The following is a 20,316-nucleotide window of genomic DNA, read 5'->3' as shown; positions in this document are numbered from 1 at the left end:
AGCCTTAACTTAAAAAAAACTACCACTTGAGTGTGTGTTTGTGAGTGTATGTGTGTTATTTTATCACAGTAGCCATTGCCTTAGAGTAAATAAGACTTGTATACATATACATATATATATATATATATATAATATATACATAATATATATATATATATATATATATATATACATATATATATATATATATATAATATATACATAATATATATATATAATACATAAATAAGAGAAAGGCTTACGGAAGTGGATACCTTTAGGTGTTTAAGGTTGCATGTGGCAGGAAAGGAAGGAGTGGAGGTGGAGGTAGAATGTAGATTGAGAGAAGTGAGTAAATGCCTTGGGGGATTATAAAGTGTAAACAGACACTTGGAAATGGATGCTGAGAGGAGATTGTATGAAGGGGTAACTGTGCTGACAGCACTGTATGGGGCAGATACATGGAACATAAGAGAGACAGTGTTTAAATATGTTTGAGATGAAATGTCAGAAGTATGATTGGGGCTGCTAGGCTGGATAGAGTGAAAAATGAGGTGGAGAGGAGGAGAGTGGGGGTGGAAAAGAAGATTGGAGATAGGGTTGATGAAAGACTATTGGGATGGTTTGTATATATTGAAAGAATGAGTGAAGAGTGATTAGTAAAAGAAGTGTGGAAGGCAGAGGTGGGTGGAGTGAAAATGAGGGGGCAACTGAGGATGAGATGAATGGATGGGATGAAAGGGGCATTGAGAAAGAGGGTCATGTCCGTTGAGAAAGGGAGAAGGCAGAAGATAGGGGTGACTGGAGAATGGCTGTATATGGATGATACTGTGATGCATAGAAGGGAGTGGTTATGTGTAAATGATCATTTTATGCAGCCTGAAGGAATTTCTCCCCATCTTCAAAGTTCATGCATGAGGGGACAAGGGGGGGGGGGGATTGCTGATTAAATGAAGTAGCCTTCCTGTGGATGTGCTGTACCTTTCTGCATTGCTTCTGAGCTAGGATGATAGGCAAGATACAGAAATGACCCATAATCCAGGAGGAACTATGATGAGAGGGATGGAGGGGTGTGGAATGGGTGGGGATGAAATAGGTGCGAGTGGAATCATGCTTTTTGATTTTGGCTACTTCCCTGGTAAGGGGGAAAAGCCCTTGGTATGTGTGTGTGTGTGTGTGTGTGTGTGTGTGTGTATATATATTATATATTATATATACATATATATTATGAATTGACACCCACTATTTCTATACAAGGTGTGGATAAAATGCACACTACTATGTATATATATATTACAACAAAGACAATGCAAAGGAAGTTATAGCTGACACTGTTGGCTATGAGTCTTAAACAATAATTCATTCACTTTATATGTAAATGTTTAATCTGAGTCCAACAGCTATAAACATGTCTTTTGTAAAAAAAAAATTGCTACAAAGTCCTCTATAAAGGGCACCATCATGACTCCTGTTAGGAGGAGCTTTGCAACGTCGAACAGAATCACATTTAACTCATATTTACTAGAACTTGTTGGAAAAATAAAATAATTTCTTTAAAATAGAATAAATAAATATAAGGAGAATACACATTCAATTCAATTCTTTAGTGGAAAAATTATTTCATGGTAATACTGAATGAAAAATTGTACATACATACATACATATACCAAGGCTTTTTCCCCCTTCCAAGGGAGGTAGCCAAAAAGGGAAAGGCATAAAAACACTCCCACCCATTTCATCCCTAAATACACTCCACACCCCTCCCACCCTTCCTCTCATCTGAGCACCTCCTGGATGACGGGTCATCCCTGCACCCTGCCCACCGCCCTGGGTCAGAAGCAGTGTCGCAAGACACAGTACATCCACAGCAAGGCCGCTTCATTTAATCGGCGACCCCCCCTCTCCGTCCCCCTTTGCATATAAGGAGAGGACGGGGAGAAATCCCTTCGGGCTGCGTCAAAATTTACTCACACATACTACCCCACCCCCCCACCCCCCCCGCCCATTCCTCCTCATGCAGTCACAACATCATCCATATACAACCATTCTCCACTCACCTCTGTCTTCCGTCCTCTCCCTTCCTTCCTCAACAGACATTCCCCTCTTCCCCAAAGCCCCCTTCACCCCATCCATCCACCTCATCCTAGGACGTCCCCTCATGTTCACTCCCTCCACATCTGCCTTCCATACCTCTTTTACTAGTCTTTCTTCACTCATTCTTTCCATGTGTCCAAACCATCCTAATATTCTTTCATCAACCCTATCTCCCAAATCCTTTTTCACCCCTGTTCTCCTCCTCACCTCCTCATTTCTCACTCTATCTAGCCTAGTAACCCCCACCATACTTCTCAGACACCTCATCTCAAACACATTCAAACTCCTTCTCTCTTCTTCTCTTATGTTCCACGTTTCTGCCCCATACAATGCTGTTGGCACAATCACTCCTTCATACAGTCTCCTCTTCGCATCCATTCCCAAATGTCTATTTCTCATTACACTCTTTAAACCACCAAGGCATTTACTCGCTTCTCTCAATCTACATTCTACCTCCACCTTCACTCCACCTTTTCCTGCTACACTTGCACCCAAGTATCTAAAACTATCCACTTCCTCCAGTCGCTCTCCCTTAATGTTCACTTCCAGTCTACTGCCACTTTCACCCCTTGTACATCTCATCACCTTACTTTTACCCACATTTATCTTTAGCTTTCTTCTATCACATACTCTCCCAAACTCTGCCACCAGCTTCCTCAATCCCTCCTCTGACCCTGCCACAAGCGCAGTGTCGTCTGCAAACAACAGCTGGCTCACCTCCCCACTTTTCTCCATTTTCTTTAACCATCTCCAATCCCTGACTCACTACCCTAGCATTCACCTCTCGCACCACCCCATCCATGTATAAGTTGAACAGCCAGGGCGACATAACACATCCTTGACGAAGTCCCACCTTTACTTCAAACCACTCACTCTCTCCATTTCCAATCCTAACACATGCTCTACTACTCACATAAAAACTCTTGACAGCTCCCAAAAGCTTTCCTCCTATCCCATAAATCTGCATAACCTCCCACAGTGCCTTTCTGTCTACCCTATCATAAGCCTTTTCCAGATCCATAAAAGCCCAAAAAACATCCTTCCCCTTTCCTATAGCTTTCTCACATATCTGTCTTACCACAAAGATCTGATCTACACAACCTCTACCCGTCCTAAATCCACACTGTTCCTCACCAATTACTCCTTCTGTTCCTCTCCTAATCCTCTCAATTAAGATTCTCCCATAAGCCTTCCCTACTACACTCAACAGGCTAATCCCTCTGAAATTACTACATTCACACTTGTCCCCTTTTCCCTTGTAAAGAGGAACTATACAGGCACTACTCCAGTCCTCCGGTACTCTACCCTCTCTCCAGCAAACATTAAATAATCTCACCAACCAGTCCACCATCACTGAACCTCCCTTTTTCAGACATTCTGCATGACATCCATCCAGACCAGGTGCCTTACCTGCTTTCATCATCTTTACAACTGCCTTCACCTCATCCTTCCTTATTTCTCCTCCATTCTCCTCACTCATCACTCTCATTTTCTTCGTATTTCCCACTGCAGCTATCTTTCCCTCCCTATCCTCCTTCACATTCAGCAACTCCCTAAAATATTCTGCCCATCTTCCCCTCACTGCCATCTCTTCCATTATCAACTCTCCATCTGTACCTTTTACCTTTTCTTCCCTACTTGATTCACCTCCTCTTCCTCTCTTAATTTCTTTCCAAAACATCTTTTTATTACTTTCAAAATTTTCTGTCATACTCCTACCCCATTTCACATCTGCTCTCCTCTTTGCCTCCTTTACCTTTTGCTTTACTTCTCTTTTCTTTTCTTTGTACGTCTCATATGACTCCCCTGTCCTCTTTTGTAACCAATCTGTGAATGCTCGCTTCTTCTCTTCTACAACCTTCTTTGTTTCCTCATCCCACCATTCACTACCCTTTCTTCTATTTCCTCCTGTCCTTCTTGTTCCACACACCATCCTTGCACACTTTAAGACTCCCTCCTTGAACCATCCCCATTCCTCCTCCACACCCATCTCTGCTCTATCCTTAACTCCCTCCCACTCCTCCTTCAGCTTCTTTTCGTACTCCTTCTCCTTTTCCTTTTCATTCAAGGAGTTCACTCTAAGAACCTCCCTACCTTTTGTCCCTTTCCTCCTTCTCCATCTATCCTCCACTCTCAACTTACCTTCCACCAAAAAATGGAAGTGAACAGTGTTGTAATTTTTCTATTTTGGAACTTATTTATGAAGAGTAGTTTTTCTATAAGGATATGAGAAGGCTCAGTTTTTACAATCAGTTTTGTATATTGGCAGTTTTAGCATGTGTAATTCACTTCAAGGTTTTTGGAGTTGCCTCAACCAGACTTTAGTTTCCGAAATTCTTAAAAAAAGAGTCATTTTTGGCCATCGTGAATGAAATTCAGTGTAGCGTTTGCTTGTGAACACAAAGCATCGACTTCATTTTAAAAATGAAAGGATGAGTGAATCTTTCCGCAGGTTGGCTCAGTGTGAAAGTGTGGCCCCACTTAAGTGACCACTAATATTGCACAAAGACAAGATAATCAGCTCTGCCAAATTCTGGAAGTGCACAAATGTTGACTGTAACCTTCCTCCCCTCCCCCCCCCCTTTCGTATCACTGCCCGTTTGTTGGCCAGATTCACTTTCAGCATATCAAGGTTGCAAGAGAGGTAGAATGCGACGGTGGCGAGCGTAGCAGGGCTGCGCTCCACCACCGATACCGTAGATGTGCTTCAGGCCAAGTATTCCTATCATCCGTTACAATGATGCTTTGGGAGCAATTTATACACAAACTTTTTTTTTTCTTTTCTTTTTTCCTTTTTTTTTCTTTTCTTTTTTCCATCTGGGGTATTGGCTGCTTGTTATTGTGGCAAAGTAGCATGCAGTCGATACTTTAGGGTCTATATGAAAAATTGTAGATGGAAAAAATTACTCAATAGAAATTTGGAAGTCATGAATCTCCTGCTAGAGAAAAATATATAAAGTAAGCAAGAAGAAATCCTTCTGGATTACATAATTCCCTCATCCAACCCACTCTCCATTCACATCAATCTTTTATCCTCTACGAGATCCACTTTGAATTTTGAGAATACATCAATTTTTGGCCAAGATATTAATTTTTTCTTTCCTTTCCAAAAAAGTGTCAAATTTATCCCGAACACCCTGTACACACATATAATGTGTATATACATATGCAAAACCCAATGACATTGGTGATTATGAAAAACCTGATTCATAAGAACAATGTATATGAGTATATATACAAACAATATACATGATCACTTCCTAATTAAATCTTTACATCCTAAATTAAGATAACAGATAATACAGCTACACAATTACGGTAGCTTTATGCTGTATACAAAACTGAATTAGGGATTAGGCCTGCAAATCCACAACACACCTTTATACAAATACTGACACGTCCTGTTCCTTCAGCAATTGCTACTTTGTGAGTATCTGCTGCTCAGTTCATGGCTCACGTATTTGAGAAGCCATCATACGAGATCCAAGTGAGACCCCACCTCAAATTTGTCAACACAAACTTGAGTGCCTTTGTCCATTCTTCTGCACTTGTAAATTGGACTCTGTAATTTTAAATGACAATATTAGTATATCAGTCTAATTGAGAATTTTATTCTTGTTTCTGTGTTTAAGTAATAAAAATGTTTCTTCTGGTTTTGTGTTTCAATACATACTGACCATTCTATTTCTATTGATTTTTTGTTTAGAAAAAATATACAAATAAATAAATAAATCTAAAAGAAAGTACAAACATGGTTGAATTTTATCAAGAAATAAGGAAACTGTAACGACACAAAACTGGTAAATATTAAAAAAATTATGTACACAGCTTCTTCTCCACTCCTGGCATAGAAACTGATTTATGAGCTCTGGGCTCTCATCCGGGAGGGAAATAGCTGTCAATCATGAGTCCAATACATGATCCAAGACCATGATGAATTACACTTATATAACAAAGACAACAATCTTCCCAGAAGGATCTATGTAAGGGAACAAGGACCATTGGTGACTATTGTGAGGCTATTGGGTTTACAGTCAATTAAATTCAAGCCAACAGTTATAATTAGTTTACCAAGGAATCTCCAACAAACTATAAGACATTTATACACTCTTCTACCAACAGCATACATACATACATACATATACCAAGGCTTTTTCCCCCTTTCAAGGGAGGTAGCCAAAAAGGGAAAGGCATAAAAACACTCCCACCCATTTCATCCCTAAATACACTCCACACCCCTCCCACCCTCCCTCTCATCTGAGCACCTCCTGGATGACGGGTCATCCCTGCACCTTGCCCACCGCCCTGGGTCAGAAGCAGTGTCGCAAGACACAGCACATCCACAGCAAGGCCGCTTCATTTAATCGGCGACCCCCCCTCTCCGTCCCCCCTTGCATATAAGGAGAGGACGGGGAGAAATCCCTTCGGGCTGCGTCAAAATTTACTCACACATACTACCCCACCCCCCACCCCCCGCCCATTCCTCCTCATGCAATCACACATCATCCATATACCAACAGCATAGTAACAAAATAATTCAGAAATGGGTATTCATTCACTAGTTAGTACTATTGTTCTACATCCATATTTACAATACTTACTTGATACAGCAGGTGATTCCATTTTTAGAATCCTCAATGTATGCCTTGTTGACAACCTTGTACGGTAGACGGAAACGATTAGCCTGACTACCTTGTGTCTCTACATGGTGCTGGAACTCCGATAAACATTCAAGGAAGGCCACCATAGCAGCATCATACTTGGCATTAACAAATAAACGGAAACTGCCATAGTTGTAGAGAGGTAAATTACCCGAGTTATCCAGTACCTGCAAAAATTCATCCGTCAACTATTAACACTAATCCTAAAATAATGCATATATAAATGGTGAAAATTTCATGCCAGGAAAAAACAAATCTAATTTTTAATGACTTTAGTATGTTGTTAATGTACTAGTAGAAACTCAAGATTTATAAAATATGAGTTCACAGGAACAGTCAACTATGATTTTGATGGACATCCTCACACTATTCCTTATCATCACGATCATCTCTTTCACTTCCTGTAAAAATTACACCTTGTTTCTTCCCTAACACTACTACCAATCCATCCATAATGTAGCCCACCCAAGTATCAGGTATCTTAAGACCTGTTCATACAATCATACAGTGTGTGCAGACACAAGCAAGGAATCTGTTTAATGAATGACTTGCTGTCTTTGTCTGCAGACAAACATGAACACTGCTAGTTTGTTTACAGACAAGGATGTTGAGTCCATCACCAAACATATTTCTCACTTATGTATGCAGACACTGTACTCTCATGTTGTAGCTTTAGTTTATTATACTTTCTTCTCCAACTAAGTTTGTCACCCACAGATAAAAGATGAGTCTATAATGTTAAACCTTACCTCAATATATGACTGGTCTCCATATGGCACTAATTTGTACCTCTTAAAATTGAGACCAATCTTGCGTGCTAGAGAGGCAAGGAGCAATGTGGTTTGGCCCCAGGCAGCATTTATCTCATTCCATGAAACTGATGACGTAGGTAATCGGCCAAGTCGTAAGTTGTTAATGGTACCAAAGTGTCCTAAATGCCATATGTGGAAAGTGATATTGAAAACATTGGTATGTTTCAGCTTGTCCAATTGTTTCTGCGTATATACTAGCTGGCTCTTCAGGCTGTAAGAAATCATATAATATAGTTAAACAAAATGCATTTACTAAAAGACAATCAACTAATTGTTGCCTCAAGTTTCACAGACTGGAAACTCAGAGCAGCTGGCAATGGTCCTTGGGCCCTGCCATCAATCTCTCAGGGAAGATAGCTTAGACTGATCTTTGCATTGTATTGGTGTGAGACTTTCTATGTCACTAGCTGAAAGTAATAAGAGGGATGTAGTCATTGGGTGTCACCTCTTCTTGTGTCTAAAGGTGGAGTAAATACATGATGTAGTCCCATAGGATGTACGTAAGAGGGGATCACCTCTCCACAACCTACCTCCAAAACTTATTTCTTCTATATAGGGGTATAACATCCAAGGGGCTAACCGTCAGTTTTTGGAATAGAGGCAATATATCAATCAACTTTTACTGTTTTCTACTTCTTTCACATCAGAGAGTTGACAACCAGCAACTCTGCTTCTCTTTAATGATGATGAGACCCAAATTCATACAATATAGATAATGATCAATTCCTTCCTGGGAATCTCCAAAATTTCCTCTAGCTATTATGAAGCAAAGAAGCTTGAGGCAGCAACTGACTGAGTGAGGAATATCGCAGTTACCAGTATTGATCCTTATGCAGGTCGACCTTTACCTTCTTAACAGTTGAATAATCTATATCCAAACTAGTCCAAAATGATTCTTACCTATGATTTTCCTCTTCCATGTGCATAACTTGACTTTTATGGGTGCAATATTCCCGCCAGAAGCGCTCTTCTTCATTCCGTAGTCTTCCTTGAACCTGCTGGTGTTCTGCAAGGACTTCCTGTGCCTTAGCTTGTTCCTTCTCTACCTGAGCTAATTCTGCTATCAAGCGGTTCTCTTCTTCCTCAAGCTGATTAAAAAAGTGTATCAGCTGCATACTACTGAGCAACTTTTAACCTTACAATAATATGCAGCCAATACCCCATACAGGGTTTTTATTGCAATTTTTCTTATTTACAGTTTCAAGTACAAGTGCCATGATGCACTGGCATTGCGGATAAGCATTAGAATCATGAAAACATATTAGGTTCGATGGGAAAAGTCAAAGATATTTGGGGTCACAGATTGATGGGGGTTCACTGTACTTCTAACTTATGCACCCTCTCTTCCCTGACTGACTAACACTCCATTTCCATCCAAAGACCCCTTAAACTTATCCATCTATCTCATTCTTGGTCTTTCTCTCAAGCTAATTTCATCCACATCTGCTTTACACAATCTCAGCTAGTATTTTCTTATTCTGTATGCCCAAACTACATCAGGCACACTCTGTTCTACCCTATGTGACAGTTCCCTTTCCATCTATTCTCCACATTACCTCCACATTTCTCACTCTTGTAACAACTATCATATTTATTAAATATTTTGTCATACATTCAGTCTTCCTCTCTGCCTCACATTCCAATTCTCTACTTCATAGCAATGTGGGTACAATAAGTTTGTGTATTCATCTCCAATTTTTACCTATATTTCATGACAATGCATCCAAGGCATTTGCTTACTCACTTTATTCTATAATTTACACCCATGTCCATTCCTCTATTCAAAACCCCAAATACTTAAAAATCTATATTTCCTCACACCTCTCACCCTTCACACTCACATTCAACATGCTACCATCATCATTCTTTGCACACCTCATCACTTTACTTTTGCTCACATTTACTCACAACTTTCTTCTCTCACATATCCTTCCAAATTAAGTCACTATGTTATTCTTTCCTTATAATTCAATGTCGTCCACAATTAACAACTGATTCACTTTCTGTCTTCTATGATGCATATGATAGAAAAAGGGGGAAAATGTCAAGAATAGAAGAAATGTATGATTTACCTTGCTAAGTTCGTCTTCCAACTGTGCTACAGTCTGCTGATTCTGTGGTGAATCATTAAGAGTTTTGAGGAGTTGTGTGTACATATGCGCTTGTTTCTGTGTACGTGACAGGCTTGTATCCATAAGGTCCAACAGAGAATCAGTACATAGCTCACAGAGAGGATGGTCAACATCACTGTTGCAGCTCACTAAGTCAAATAAGCCTGTTGCCACCTAAGACAGAATAAAAATCAAAGAATAAGTAATATATACTAGCTGTGAAGAAATAACATTTAAGTAATTTGTGGCATACATACATAAATATAACAAGAGCTTTTCCCCCTTACAAGGGCAGTAGCCAAAGTCAAAAGGCATAAATCCATTCCCACCCATTTCATCCACACATACTCCACTCCCATTCACTATCCTTCCATCCCTCTTTTCTAGGCTCCTCCTGGATGACAGATCATCCCTGCACCTTGCCCACTGCTATCGGTCAGAAGCAATGCAGCAAGATACAGCACATCAACAGCAAGGCCACTTCATTTGATTGGTGATCCCCCACTCTCCATCCCCTCATTTGTGGCATACTGATGAAACAAAATAAAAATAAATAAATAAATAAATAAAATAAAATTAACAAGCACTTCCTACCTTCATTGGCTGGGTCTTCTCCACATCAGAGGAATCCCCAACAAACGTGAAGCCATGGGGCTGATGACCAGAGTCAAATAACTGTGGTGGACCAACATATTTGTTGACACAGGTGCTATCAAATTCAAGTTCTTCTTCTGGGTATATTGGCACTGTAAATACAAATACAGAATGTTATATCAGGAGAGGAACAGAGGGAGTAATTGGTGAGGAACAGTGTGGATTTAGGATGGGTAGAGGTTGTGTAGATCAGATTTTTGTGCTAAGACAGATATGTGAGAAAGCTATAGGAAAGGGGAAGGATGTTTTTTGGGCCTTTATGGACCTGGAAAAGGTTTAGGACAGGGTAGACAGAAAGGCACTGTGGGAGGTTTTGCGGATATATGGGATAGGAGAAAAGCTTCTAGGAGCTGTCAAGAGTTTTTATGAGAGTAGTAGAGCTTGTGTCAGGATTAGAAATGGAGAGAGTGAGTGGCTTGAGGTAAAGGTGGGACTTCGTCAAGGATGTGTTATGTCACCCTGGCTGTTCAACTTATACATGGTTGGGGTAGTGCGAGAGGTAAATGCAAGGGTAGTGGGTCAGGGATTGGAGATGGTTAAAGAAAATGGAGAAAAGTGGGAGGTGAGCCAGCTGTTGTTTGCAGACAACACTGCGCTTGTGGCAGGATCAGAGGAGGGATTGAGGAAGTTGGTGACAGAGTTTGGGAGAGTGTGTGATAGAAGAAAGCTGAAGATAAATGTGGGTAAAAGTAAGGTGATGAGATGTACAAGGGGTGAAAGTGGTAGCAGACTGGAAGTGAGCATTAAGGGAGAGCGACTGGAGGAAGTGGATAGTTTTAGATACTTGGGTGCAAATGTGGCAGGAAAAGGTGGAGTGAAGGTGGAGGTAGAATGTAGATTGAGAGAAGCGAGTAAATGTCTCGGTGGATTAAAAAGTGTAATGAGGAATAGACATTTGGGAATGGATGCTAAGAGGAGACTATATGAAAGAGTGATTGTGCCAACAGCACTGTATGGGGCAGAAACGTGGAACATAAGAGAAGAAGAGAGAAGGAGTTTGAATGTGTTTGAGATGAGGTGTCTGAGAAGTATGGTGGGGGTTACTAGGCTAGATAGAGTGAGAAATGAGGAGGTGAGGAGGAGAACAGGGGTGAAAAAGGATTTGGGAGATAGGGTTGATGAAAGAATATTAGGATGGTTTGGACACATGGAAAGAATGAGTGAAGAAAGACTAGTAAAAGAGGTATGGAAGGCAGATGTGGAGGGAGTGAACATGAGGGGACGTCCTAGGATGAGGTGGATGGATGGGGTGAAGGGGGCTTTGGGGAAGAGGGGAATGTCTGTTGAGGAAGGAAGGGAGAGGACGGAAGACAGAGGTGAGTGGAGAATGGTTGTATATGGATGATGTTGTGACTGCATGAGGAGGAATGGGCGGGGAAGTGGGGGGTGGGGTAGTATGTGTGAGTAAATTTTGACGCAGCCCGAAGGGATTTCTCCCCGTCCTCGCCTTATATTGCAAAGGGGGACGGAGAGGGGGGGTCGCCGATTAAATGAAGCGGCCTCGCTGTGGATGTACTGTGTCTTGCGACACTGCTTCTGACCCAGGGTGGTGGGCAGGGTGCAGGGATGACCCGTCATCCAGGAGGTGCTCAGATGAGAGGAAGGGTGGGAGGGGTGTGAGGTGTATTTAGGGATGAAATGGGTGGGAGTGTTTTTATGCCTTTCCCTTTTTGGCTACCTCCCTTGGAAGGGGGAAAAAGCCTTGGTATATGTATGTATGTAACAAATTAACATCACTAAACTAGATTCTAATACCTTTATTCACTTACAAATCTAGTGCCTATGATTTTTTTTTGTAATAAATCATAGTCAACCCTTCCAATTGAAAATTAAGTATAAGAAAATAATTAAATGTACTTACATGCAAGTTCTGCTAGAACATGTTCATTTAGAAGTAAGAAGCTTGGATCAATTTGTAGGGGCTGGAGGCATCGTTGACATACAAAACTTGCTGTTACTCTTGGATCCATCTTCCATGTGCTGTTACCTGAAAAAAAAAAATAATAAATGAATACATATACATATACCAAAGGGATTTTCCCCCCTTATAAGGGAGGTAGTCAAATAAATAAATAAATCAATCAATAAACAAATAAATAAATATATATGTATATATATAGAAGAAAGCTGAAGATAAATGTGGGTAAAAGTAAGGTGATGAGATGTACAAGGGGGTGAAAGTGGCAGTAGACTGGAAGTGAGCATTAAGGGAGAGCGACTGGAGGAAGTGGATAGTTTTAGATACTTGGGTGCAAATGTGGCAGGAAAAGGTGGAGTGAAGGTGGAGTTAGAATGCAGATTAAGAGAAGTGAGCAAATGCTTTGGTGGATTAAAAAGTGTAATGAGGAATAGACATTTGGGAATGGATGCTAAGAGGAGACTGTATGAAGGAGTGATTGTGCCAACAGCACTGTATGGAGCAGAAACATGGAACATAAGAGAGGAAGAGAGAAGGAGTTTGAATGTGTTTAATATAAGGTGTCTGAAAAGTATGATGGGGGTTACTAGGCTGGATAGAGTGAGAAATGAGGAGGTGAGGAGGAGAACAGGGGTGGAAAGGGAGTTGGGAGATAGGGTTGATGAAAGAGTATTAAGATAGTTTGGACACATGGAAAGAATGAGTGAAGAAAGACTAGTAAAAGAGGTATGGAAGGCAGATGTGGAGGGAGTGAACATGAGGGGACGTCCCCTAGGATGAGGTGGATGGATGGGGTGAAGAGGGCTTTGGGGAAGAAGGGAATGTCTGTTGAGGAAGGACGGGAGAGGACAGAAGACAGGAGTGAATGGAGAATAGTTGTATATGGATGATGTTGTGATGCATGAGGTGGAATGGGGTGGGTGGGTGAGGTAGTATGTGTGAGCAAAATTTGACACAGCCCGAAGGGATTTCTCCCCGTCTTCTCCTTTTATGCATGGGGGGACGGAGAGGGGGGGTCGCCGATGTAATGAAGCAGCCTTGCTGTGGATGTGCTGTGTCTTGCAACACTGCTTCTGACCCAGGGCAGTGGACAAGGTGCAGGGATGACCCATCATCCAGGAGGTACTAAGATGATAGGGAGGGTGGAGGGGTGCGGAATGTATTCAGGGATGGAATGGGTGGGAATGATTTTATGCCTTTTCCTCTTTGGCTACCTCCCTTGTAAGGGAGAAAAAGCCCTAGTATATGTATGTATGTATGTATGTATGTATGTATATGTGTATATGTGTATATATATATATATATATATATATATATATATATATATATATATATATATATATATATATATATATATATATACAGGTAAACGTCGACTTACGATGGCATTAGGTTTCGATAGAGCCATCGTAAGACGATCTCATCGTAAGTCGATCCCCACTCTGTTTCTGTGGTCACTGTACCTAGCCTAGCTGTATATTAACCACCAGAGATACTGAATATAGCCTATTAAACATGTACAGTAGTTTATTTAATTATTTTTATCCTTTTTACCATATTCAAACACTATAATATGTATTTTCAGTACGGGACTTAAATCTCGCGGGCAGCAGCCAATGCCAGCCGTACGACGTGACGTAATAATACTCGCATCATAAAATATAGTCACCGCTTATATTGATCGTTCTCTCTTTCACCCGCGAATTTTGAAAACCACAGAGAATGAATCATTTGAGAGAATGTAAAAACACAGGGGCGACTACAATAAATATAATCAAGACGCCGATATGGCAGCGTCGCGAATCCACTTGCTCCTCATGACGCCTACGTGTGCGGCACCGTATGGAAGGGGTTAAATTATCATATCGTCATCGTCGTCGTCGTCATCGTAAAGTCGAACAATCGTAAGTCGCGGCCATCGTAAGTCGACGTTTACCTGTATATCTACTATATATATATATATATATATACACACACACACATATATATATATATATATATATATACACACATACATACATATACCAAGGCTTTTTCCCCCATACAAAGGGGGTAGCCAAAAAGGAAAAGGCATAAAATCATTCCCACCCATTCCATCCCTGAATACACTCCACACCCCTCCACCCTCCCTCTTCCCTCTTATCTTAGCACCTCCTAGATGACGGGTCATCCCTGCACCTTGTCCACAGCCTTGGGTCAGAAGCAGTGTCACAAGACACAGCACATCCACAGCAAGGCCGCTTCATTAAATCGGCGACCCCCCTCTCCGTCCCCCCATGCATAAAAGGAGAATATGGGGAGAAATACCTTTGGGTTGTGTCAAATTTTGCTCACACATACTACCTCATCCCCTATCCCCCTGCCCATTCCACCTCATGCATCACAACTTCATCCATATACAACCATTCTCCATTCACCCCTGTCTTCTGTCCTCTCCCGTCCTTCCTCAACAGACATTCCCCTCTTACCCAAAGCCCTCTTCACCCCATCCATCCACCTCATCCTAGGATGTCCCTTCATGTTCACTCCCACCACATCTGCCTTCCATACCTCTTTTACTAGTCTTTCTTCACTCATTCTTTCATGTGTCCAAACCATCCTAATACTCTCTCATCAACCCTATCTCCCAACTCCCTTTCCACCCCTGTTCTCCTCCTCATTTCTCACTCTATCCAGCCTAGTAACCCCCATCATACTTCTCAGACACCTCATCTCAAACACATTCAAACTCCTTCTCTCTTCCTCTCTTATGTTCCATGTTTCTGCCCCATACAGTGCTGTTGGCACAATCTCTCCTTCATACAGTCTCCTCTTAGTATCCATTCCCAAATGTCTATTCCTCATTACACTTTTTAATCCACCAAGACATTTACTCGCTTCTCTCAATCTACATTCTACCTCCATCTTCACTCCACCTTTTCCTGCCACATTTGCACCCAAGTATCTAAAACTATCCACTTCCTCCAGTCGCTCTCCCTTCATGCTCACTTCCAGTCTACTGCCACTTTCACCCCTTGTACATCTCATCACCTTACTTTTACCCACATTTATCTTCAGCTTTCTTCTATCACACACTCTCCCAAACTCTGTCACCAACTTCCTCAATCCCTCCTCCAATCCTGCCACAAGCGCAGTGTCGTCTGCAAACAACAGCTGGCTCACCTCCCACTTTTCTCCATTTTCTTTAATCATCTCCAATCCCTGACCCACTACCATTGCATTTACCTCTCGCACTACCCCATCCATGTATAAGTTGAACAGCCAGGGCAACATAACGCATCCTTGACGAAGTCCCACCTTTACCTCGAACCACTCACTCTCTCCATTTCTAATCCTGACACAAGCTCTACTACTCTAATAAAAACTCTTGACATCTCCTAGAAGCTTTCCTCCTATCCCGTATATCTGCATAACCTCCCACGGTGCCTTTCTGTCTACCCTATCGTAAGCCTTTTCCAGATTCATAAAAGCGCAAAAGACATCCTTCCCCTTTCCTATAGCTTTCTCACATATCTGCCTTACCACAAAAATCTGATCTACACAACCTCTACCCGTCCTAAATCCACACTGTTCCTCACCAATTACTCCCTCTGTTCCTCTCCTAATCCTCTCAATCAAGATCCTCCCATAAGCCTTCCCAACCAGAATACACAAATCAGGTGTGGATGCTATATCTGGTCAAGGACTCAGAGGTGACTTGATACAGCCCTTTAAGATTCTAAAGGGAATTGACATCAAAAGTGACAAAATGTTCACACTGAATGAGAATAAGACAAAAAATGGCCTCAAACTGTCAGGAAAATGATTTAATTTGGAAGTGGGTAGAAACAACTTTGCCAACTATGTTGTTAATGAATGGAATAATCTTCCTGCAGAGGCAGTGCAATGTAGTTCAGTTCAAAGCTTTAAGATTTGTTTAGATAAACAACCAGGGCCCCAAAAAGGGGAGGGGGAGGGGGGGCAGGTCAGCACGCTTTGGGAGGCGGCACTTTTGGTGAAAAGAAGGTAGACCAAATTCTCCCTAATGTACTTTTAATGCATTTACCTAGTATTTACCTAGTTGTAATATACGGGAGGGGAGCTATGCTCGTGGTGACCCGTCTTTGTATCTCTCCGCATCAAGTTTCATCTTAAAATCTTGTATAGTGTTAGCACATACTGTTTTGTTGTCTAATTTGTTCCATGTATTTATTGCTCTGTGTGGGAAACTGTTCCTTTTCAAGTTTTTTCTATAACTATCCTTTTTCAATTTTTTTCCGTGTCCTCGTTTTACCGTTGTCCCACATTAATAGGTCGTTCCTGTCTAAAACTTCCATTCCTTTCATTATTCTGTAGATAGTTAGCAAATCTCCTCTTTCTCTTCTTTGTTCCAGAACTGGTAGGTTCAATTTGGATAGTCTTTGCTCATATGTTAGTTCGGCGAGTGTCGGTGCTAGTTTTGTTGTCGCTCTTTGTAATCTTTCTAGTTTCTTAATATTCTTTTTGGTACTGGGTGTCCAAAGTGATGCTGCGTACTCGAGTTTTGGTCTTATTAGTGTAGTAAGTATTTTCCTTATCATTTCTTCGTCCATATAGGTAAATGCCACTTTGATTGCTCTCAATAAGTTATAGGTTTCTCCGAACATCTTGTTTATATGCTTATCTGGTTTCATGTCCTTTCTAATCATCACTCCAAGATCTTTTTCATAGTTAGTTTTATTTATTTTTTCTTCCCCAATTCTGTAATCTTTTGATATTCTATTTTTACTCTTTCCAAATTCCATTATGCTGCATTTCTTAATATTGAATTTTACTTCCCACTTTTGAGTCCAATTCCATATTGTGTCCAGATCTTGTTGCAATGAGTTGCAGTCCTCTTCCGTTTTTACCTTCTTAAGTAATTTTGCATCATCTGCAAAAAATGTATATAGCACTCCACGCCTTCATTCATGCCATTAACGTATACAGCGAACATGATCGGTGCCAGTACTGATCCTTGCGGGACCCCGCTTTTTACTTCTTCCCAGTTGGAGAATTTTTCTCTAATTACAACTCTCATTTTCCTCCCAATCAGAAAGTCTTTCATCCATTCCAATAATTTTCCTCTGATGCCACCTTTTGACTCTATCTTATTTATTAGTTTCCTATGAGGTACCTTATCAAATGCCTTTTGCAGGTCCAGAAAAGCACAGTCTGCCCATCCATCTCTTTCTTCTATTATGTCTACTAATCTTGAGTAAAAGCAAATCAGATTTGTTGTACAGGATCTCCCTTGTCTAAATCCAAATTGATTTGGGTTCAGTATAGATTTTTCTTCCAGGTACTTAACCCATCTGTTTTTGATCACTCTTTCACAAATTTTTGCTATTGTGCTTGTTAGTGAGACCGGTCTGTAGTTAGATGGATCTTCCTTATCACCTCCCTTATAAATTGGTACAATGTTTGCTTTTTTCCAGTCCAATGGTACTTTTCCTTCTTTAATTGATGATTTAATTATATCATATATTTTGTCAGTTAATTCTTCCATGATTTATTTATCATGAGTTGTGTGCACGAATGATGTGTGTATAAACATTGTTTTGAGGATGAATGTTACATGTGAATTGTGCTAGTGACCATCAGATGTGGAAGGTGGTGGTAGTGGTGGTGTGTGTGTGTGTGGGGGAGGGTGGCAGCACTTTTTGGCTCGCCCAGGGACGGCACTTACCCTTGTCGGGGCCCTGTAAACACCTAAGGAAGATGCTGTAATGCCTGCCATTTATTTTACATTATCTATTTGTTTATTATTTGTCTGCTTATTATTTGCTTGATTATCATATATTATTATCTGTCAATTTATTATTATTTACTATTTACCTGTTTATTATTTCATTTTACCTCTTTATTTATCTTATTTATATTATCATAATTCTAATAAATTTCTTAATTTATTATTATTATAATTTTTTTCACATCTGACCTAGTTATGGACCAAAAGTTCTCCTGCTGGCATGCTCCTCCTTTATAATCCTTTGTAAAGAACTCCTTCTGTAACAGGATGGTCAATAACTGGAACCTCCTTCCCTCTAGTGCAATAGCATCTGAAACGGTTAAAGAATTTGAACACAACTTGGACAGAGTATGGAAGGGTCAGGAGCTATATTTCAATTATAAGGCAAAGATACAATATCAACAAATTTCTGGATATGCCAACACCACTGCTGCCATGATAGTAGCAGAGACTTCTGAGCTGGATGTACAGGCCTGATAAAAGCCTCTTCTGGGACAACTACTATGAGTAACTGTGAGTAATATAAAAATATACCAGCAGCATATCAAACATCTTCAACATCCTTTATCTCCACACAACAAAATCATACAAAACACATTCATACTCTGATTAAAACACAAGCACTTCAAGAATGACCACTAAATACCTTAATCCATCAAACCTCTTCAGATATTAACCCAGAGAAAAATCCTGCCCATGAGAAGCACAAACAACTACATTCAGGTTACCATCCAACACTTAAACAATATCAACATACAATAGGCCTGACCACAGAAACTGCAACAAATACAACTATCACACAAGACATTGATAACTTTATCTTACACTCAGCACTGACCTACCCTTCCTGTACCCAGATAATACATCTCTACCTTGAATGACTTGTGGATTGATAAAGGGTCTGTTGCCAGTTACCTGTGATCCATAGGCCTCCTACACGAGAGATCTAGTGCAACAGATTGATTGATACATCTTTTTTGTTTTTGAAAGATCTAATTTCCTTGGAAATGTTTTCTTAACATAGAATTACCCCTAACAAATAAAAATAGACCCTTGTTCATTGCAAAACATTAACAATTTGATATGATAATCAAAACCGAGGACAATAATGAATATTTGCCAAATCATTAAAAAGAAAGCCAAATGTATTGTAACTTTGGGAATGCATTGCATCCTTAAAATATAGTGTTTCATTAACTCATAATTTTGCAGTAACCTACAATGGGTTCATGCCTTGTATGTGGGAATGTAAAACTACACCATGATAATGCCTTCCAGAATAGAAGTTGGCCCAATAATGTGGAGATGCCATTAATCTGGACCATTCGCCTAAACAAAACAAAATTGAGATTAACTACGAAGGTTAGCTGTGTTAACATCATTGTTTTTTCATTGAAGGGGTACCAGGGGTGGAGGGTGTAAATAATCAGCCACTTTCATTGCCCCATGGTGATATCTTCGCCACAAATCATTATTCATTCAGTAAGCGAGTTCCTCTTACCCACCTTTTCTTCTGAATACTTAATGCATGCGATGTAAATACTAAAATGACGGGATACGACGTACAAAAACAATGCACAAGCCACAAACAACTTAGCCTTTGTTACTTTCAATAACCAGTTACTGAGTTAGTTTAACCCATCTCACTACATCAATATAACTTTACCAGTCTACAGTGGAATCCTTGTTACTATTTACCACCACCATGTCCACTAGTACCTTTTAAAACGAAGAATCATATGTTTTACCTTCGGGCTTGGTTTGTTTACGAAGTCAGCTGATTTCCTAAGTAGTCACTAAAAAAAAATATCGGTAAGAAATCGTACGCAAATGGACGTAAGTAAACGCTGAACTCTGACACAATGTTCAAAAGACTTGGAAACTGTTGGTACGCCTTCGAATGGAATTCGTATCACATTCATAAAGCTTCACAGTGGACAGAAACCATAAGTAGCTAGTGTAGTTTGGCTATTTGACGAAACATGCCAGTCAAGCACAGCAGAAAAGGTGATAGAGCGAAACACTTTCGGAGCAGTGAGGTATTCTTATTAATAACGATGCTTTCTCAATAAAAATCTGATCCACGCAATTCATACCTTTCCTAAACCAAATCTGTGGGTCTGAATATAAGACGAAATATACATACCTACACACACGCACACAAAATTTGTGCAGAGGGCATGAATCATACGTTTGGCAACGCGGGATGCCCCAGCTGAGGGCAAGCAGGGTTAGTAATCAAGAGACTTCCAAAGCAAGGCCTGATCGAGGGTAGTCGTTTTTTACTCCTTCTGTAGGATTTTTGTCGATCACTTACCTGATTTCTGTGGAAAACCCG

The 20,316-nt window shown here is 40.5% G+C and overlaps 1 protein-coding gene across 6 annotated transcripts; it reads right to left on the bottom strand.

Moving 5' to 3' along the window:
* Positions 1–4,202: 4,202 nt before the first annotated feature.
* On the bottom strand, positions 4,203–19,958 carry LOC143033900 (beclin-1-like protein). Of its 6 annotated transcripts, none has more exons than XM_076199523.1 (9): positions 19,645–19,958; positions 18,168–18,288; positions 12,173–12,298; positions 10,252–10,403; positions 9,619–9,831; positions 8,447–8,634; positions 7,484–7,757; positions 6,675–6,901; positions 4,203–5,635 (listed from the first exon to the last, which is right to left on the bottom strand). In XM_076199523.1, exons 3-9 carry the CDS (start codon positions 12,279–12,281, stop codon positions 5,527–5,529), a joined length of 1,272 nt encoding a protein of 423 aa, XP_076055638.1. In that variant the 5' UTR covers positions 12,282–12,298; positions 18,168–18,288; positions 19,645–19,958; the 3' UTR covers positions 4,203–5,526. The 6 variants fall into 6 exon arrangements, with proteins under 6 accessions (XP_076055638.1, XP_076055636.1, XP_076055637.1 ...); XM_076199521.1 differs by having other exon boundaries at positions 19,698–19,958; XM_076199522.1 differs by having other exon boundaries at positions 19,727–19,958.
* Between the last annotated feature and the right edge of the window lie 358 nt (positions 19,959–20,316).

Source organism: Oratosquilla oratoria, chromosome 16 (assembly GCF_046742065.1).
Source record: "Oratosquilla oratoria isolate Oo_2021 chromosome 16, ASM4674206v1, whole genome shotgun sequence".
Taxonomy (NCBI): Eukaryota; Metazoa; Arthropoda; class Malacostraca; order Stomatopoda; family Squillidae; genus Oratosquilla; species Oratosquilla oratoria.
Note: the sequence above shows the minus strand (reverse complement) of the source record. Positions and strands in the feature narration are given on the sequence as shown.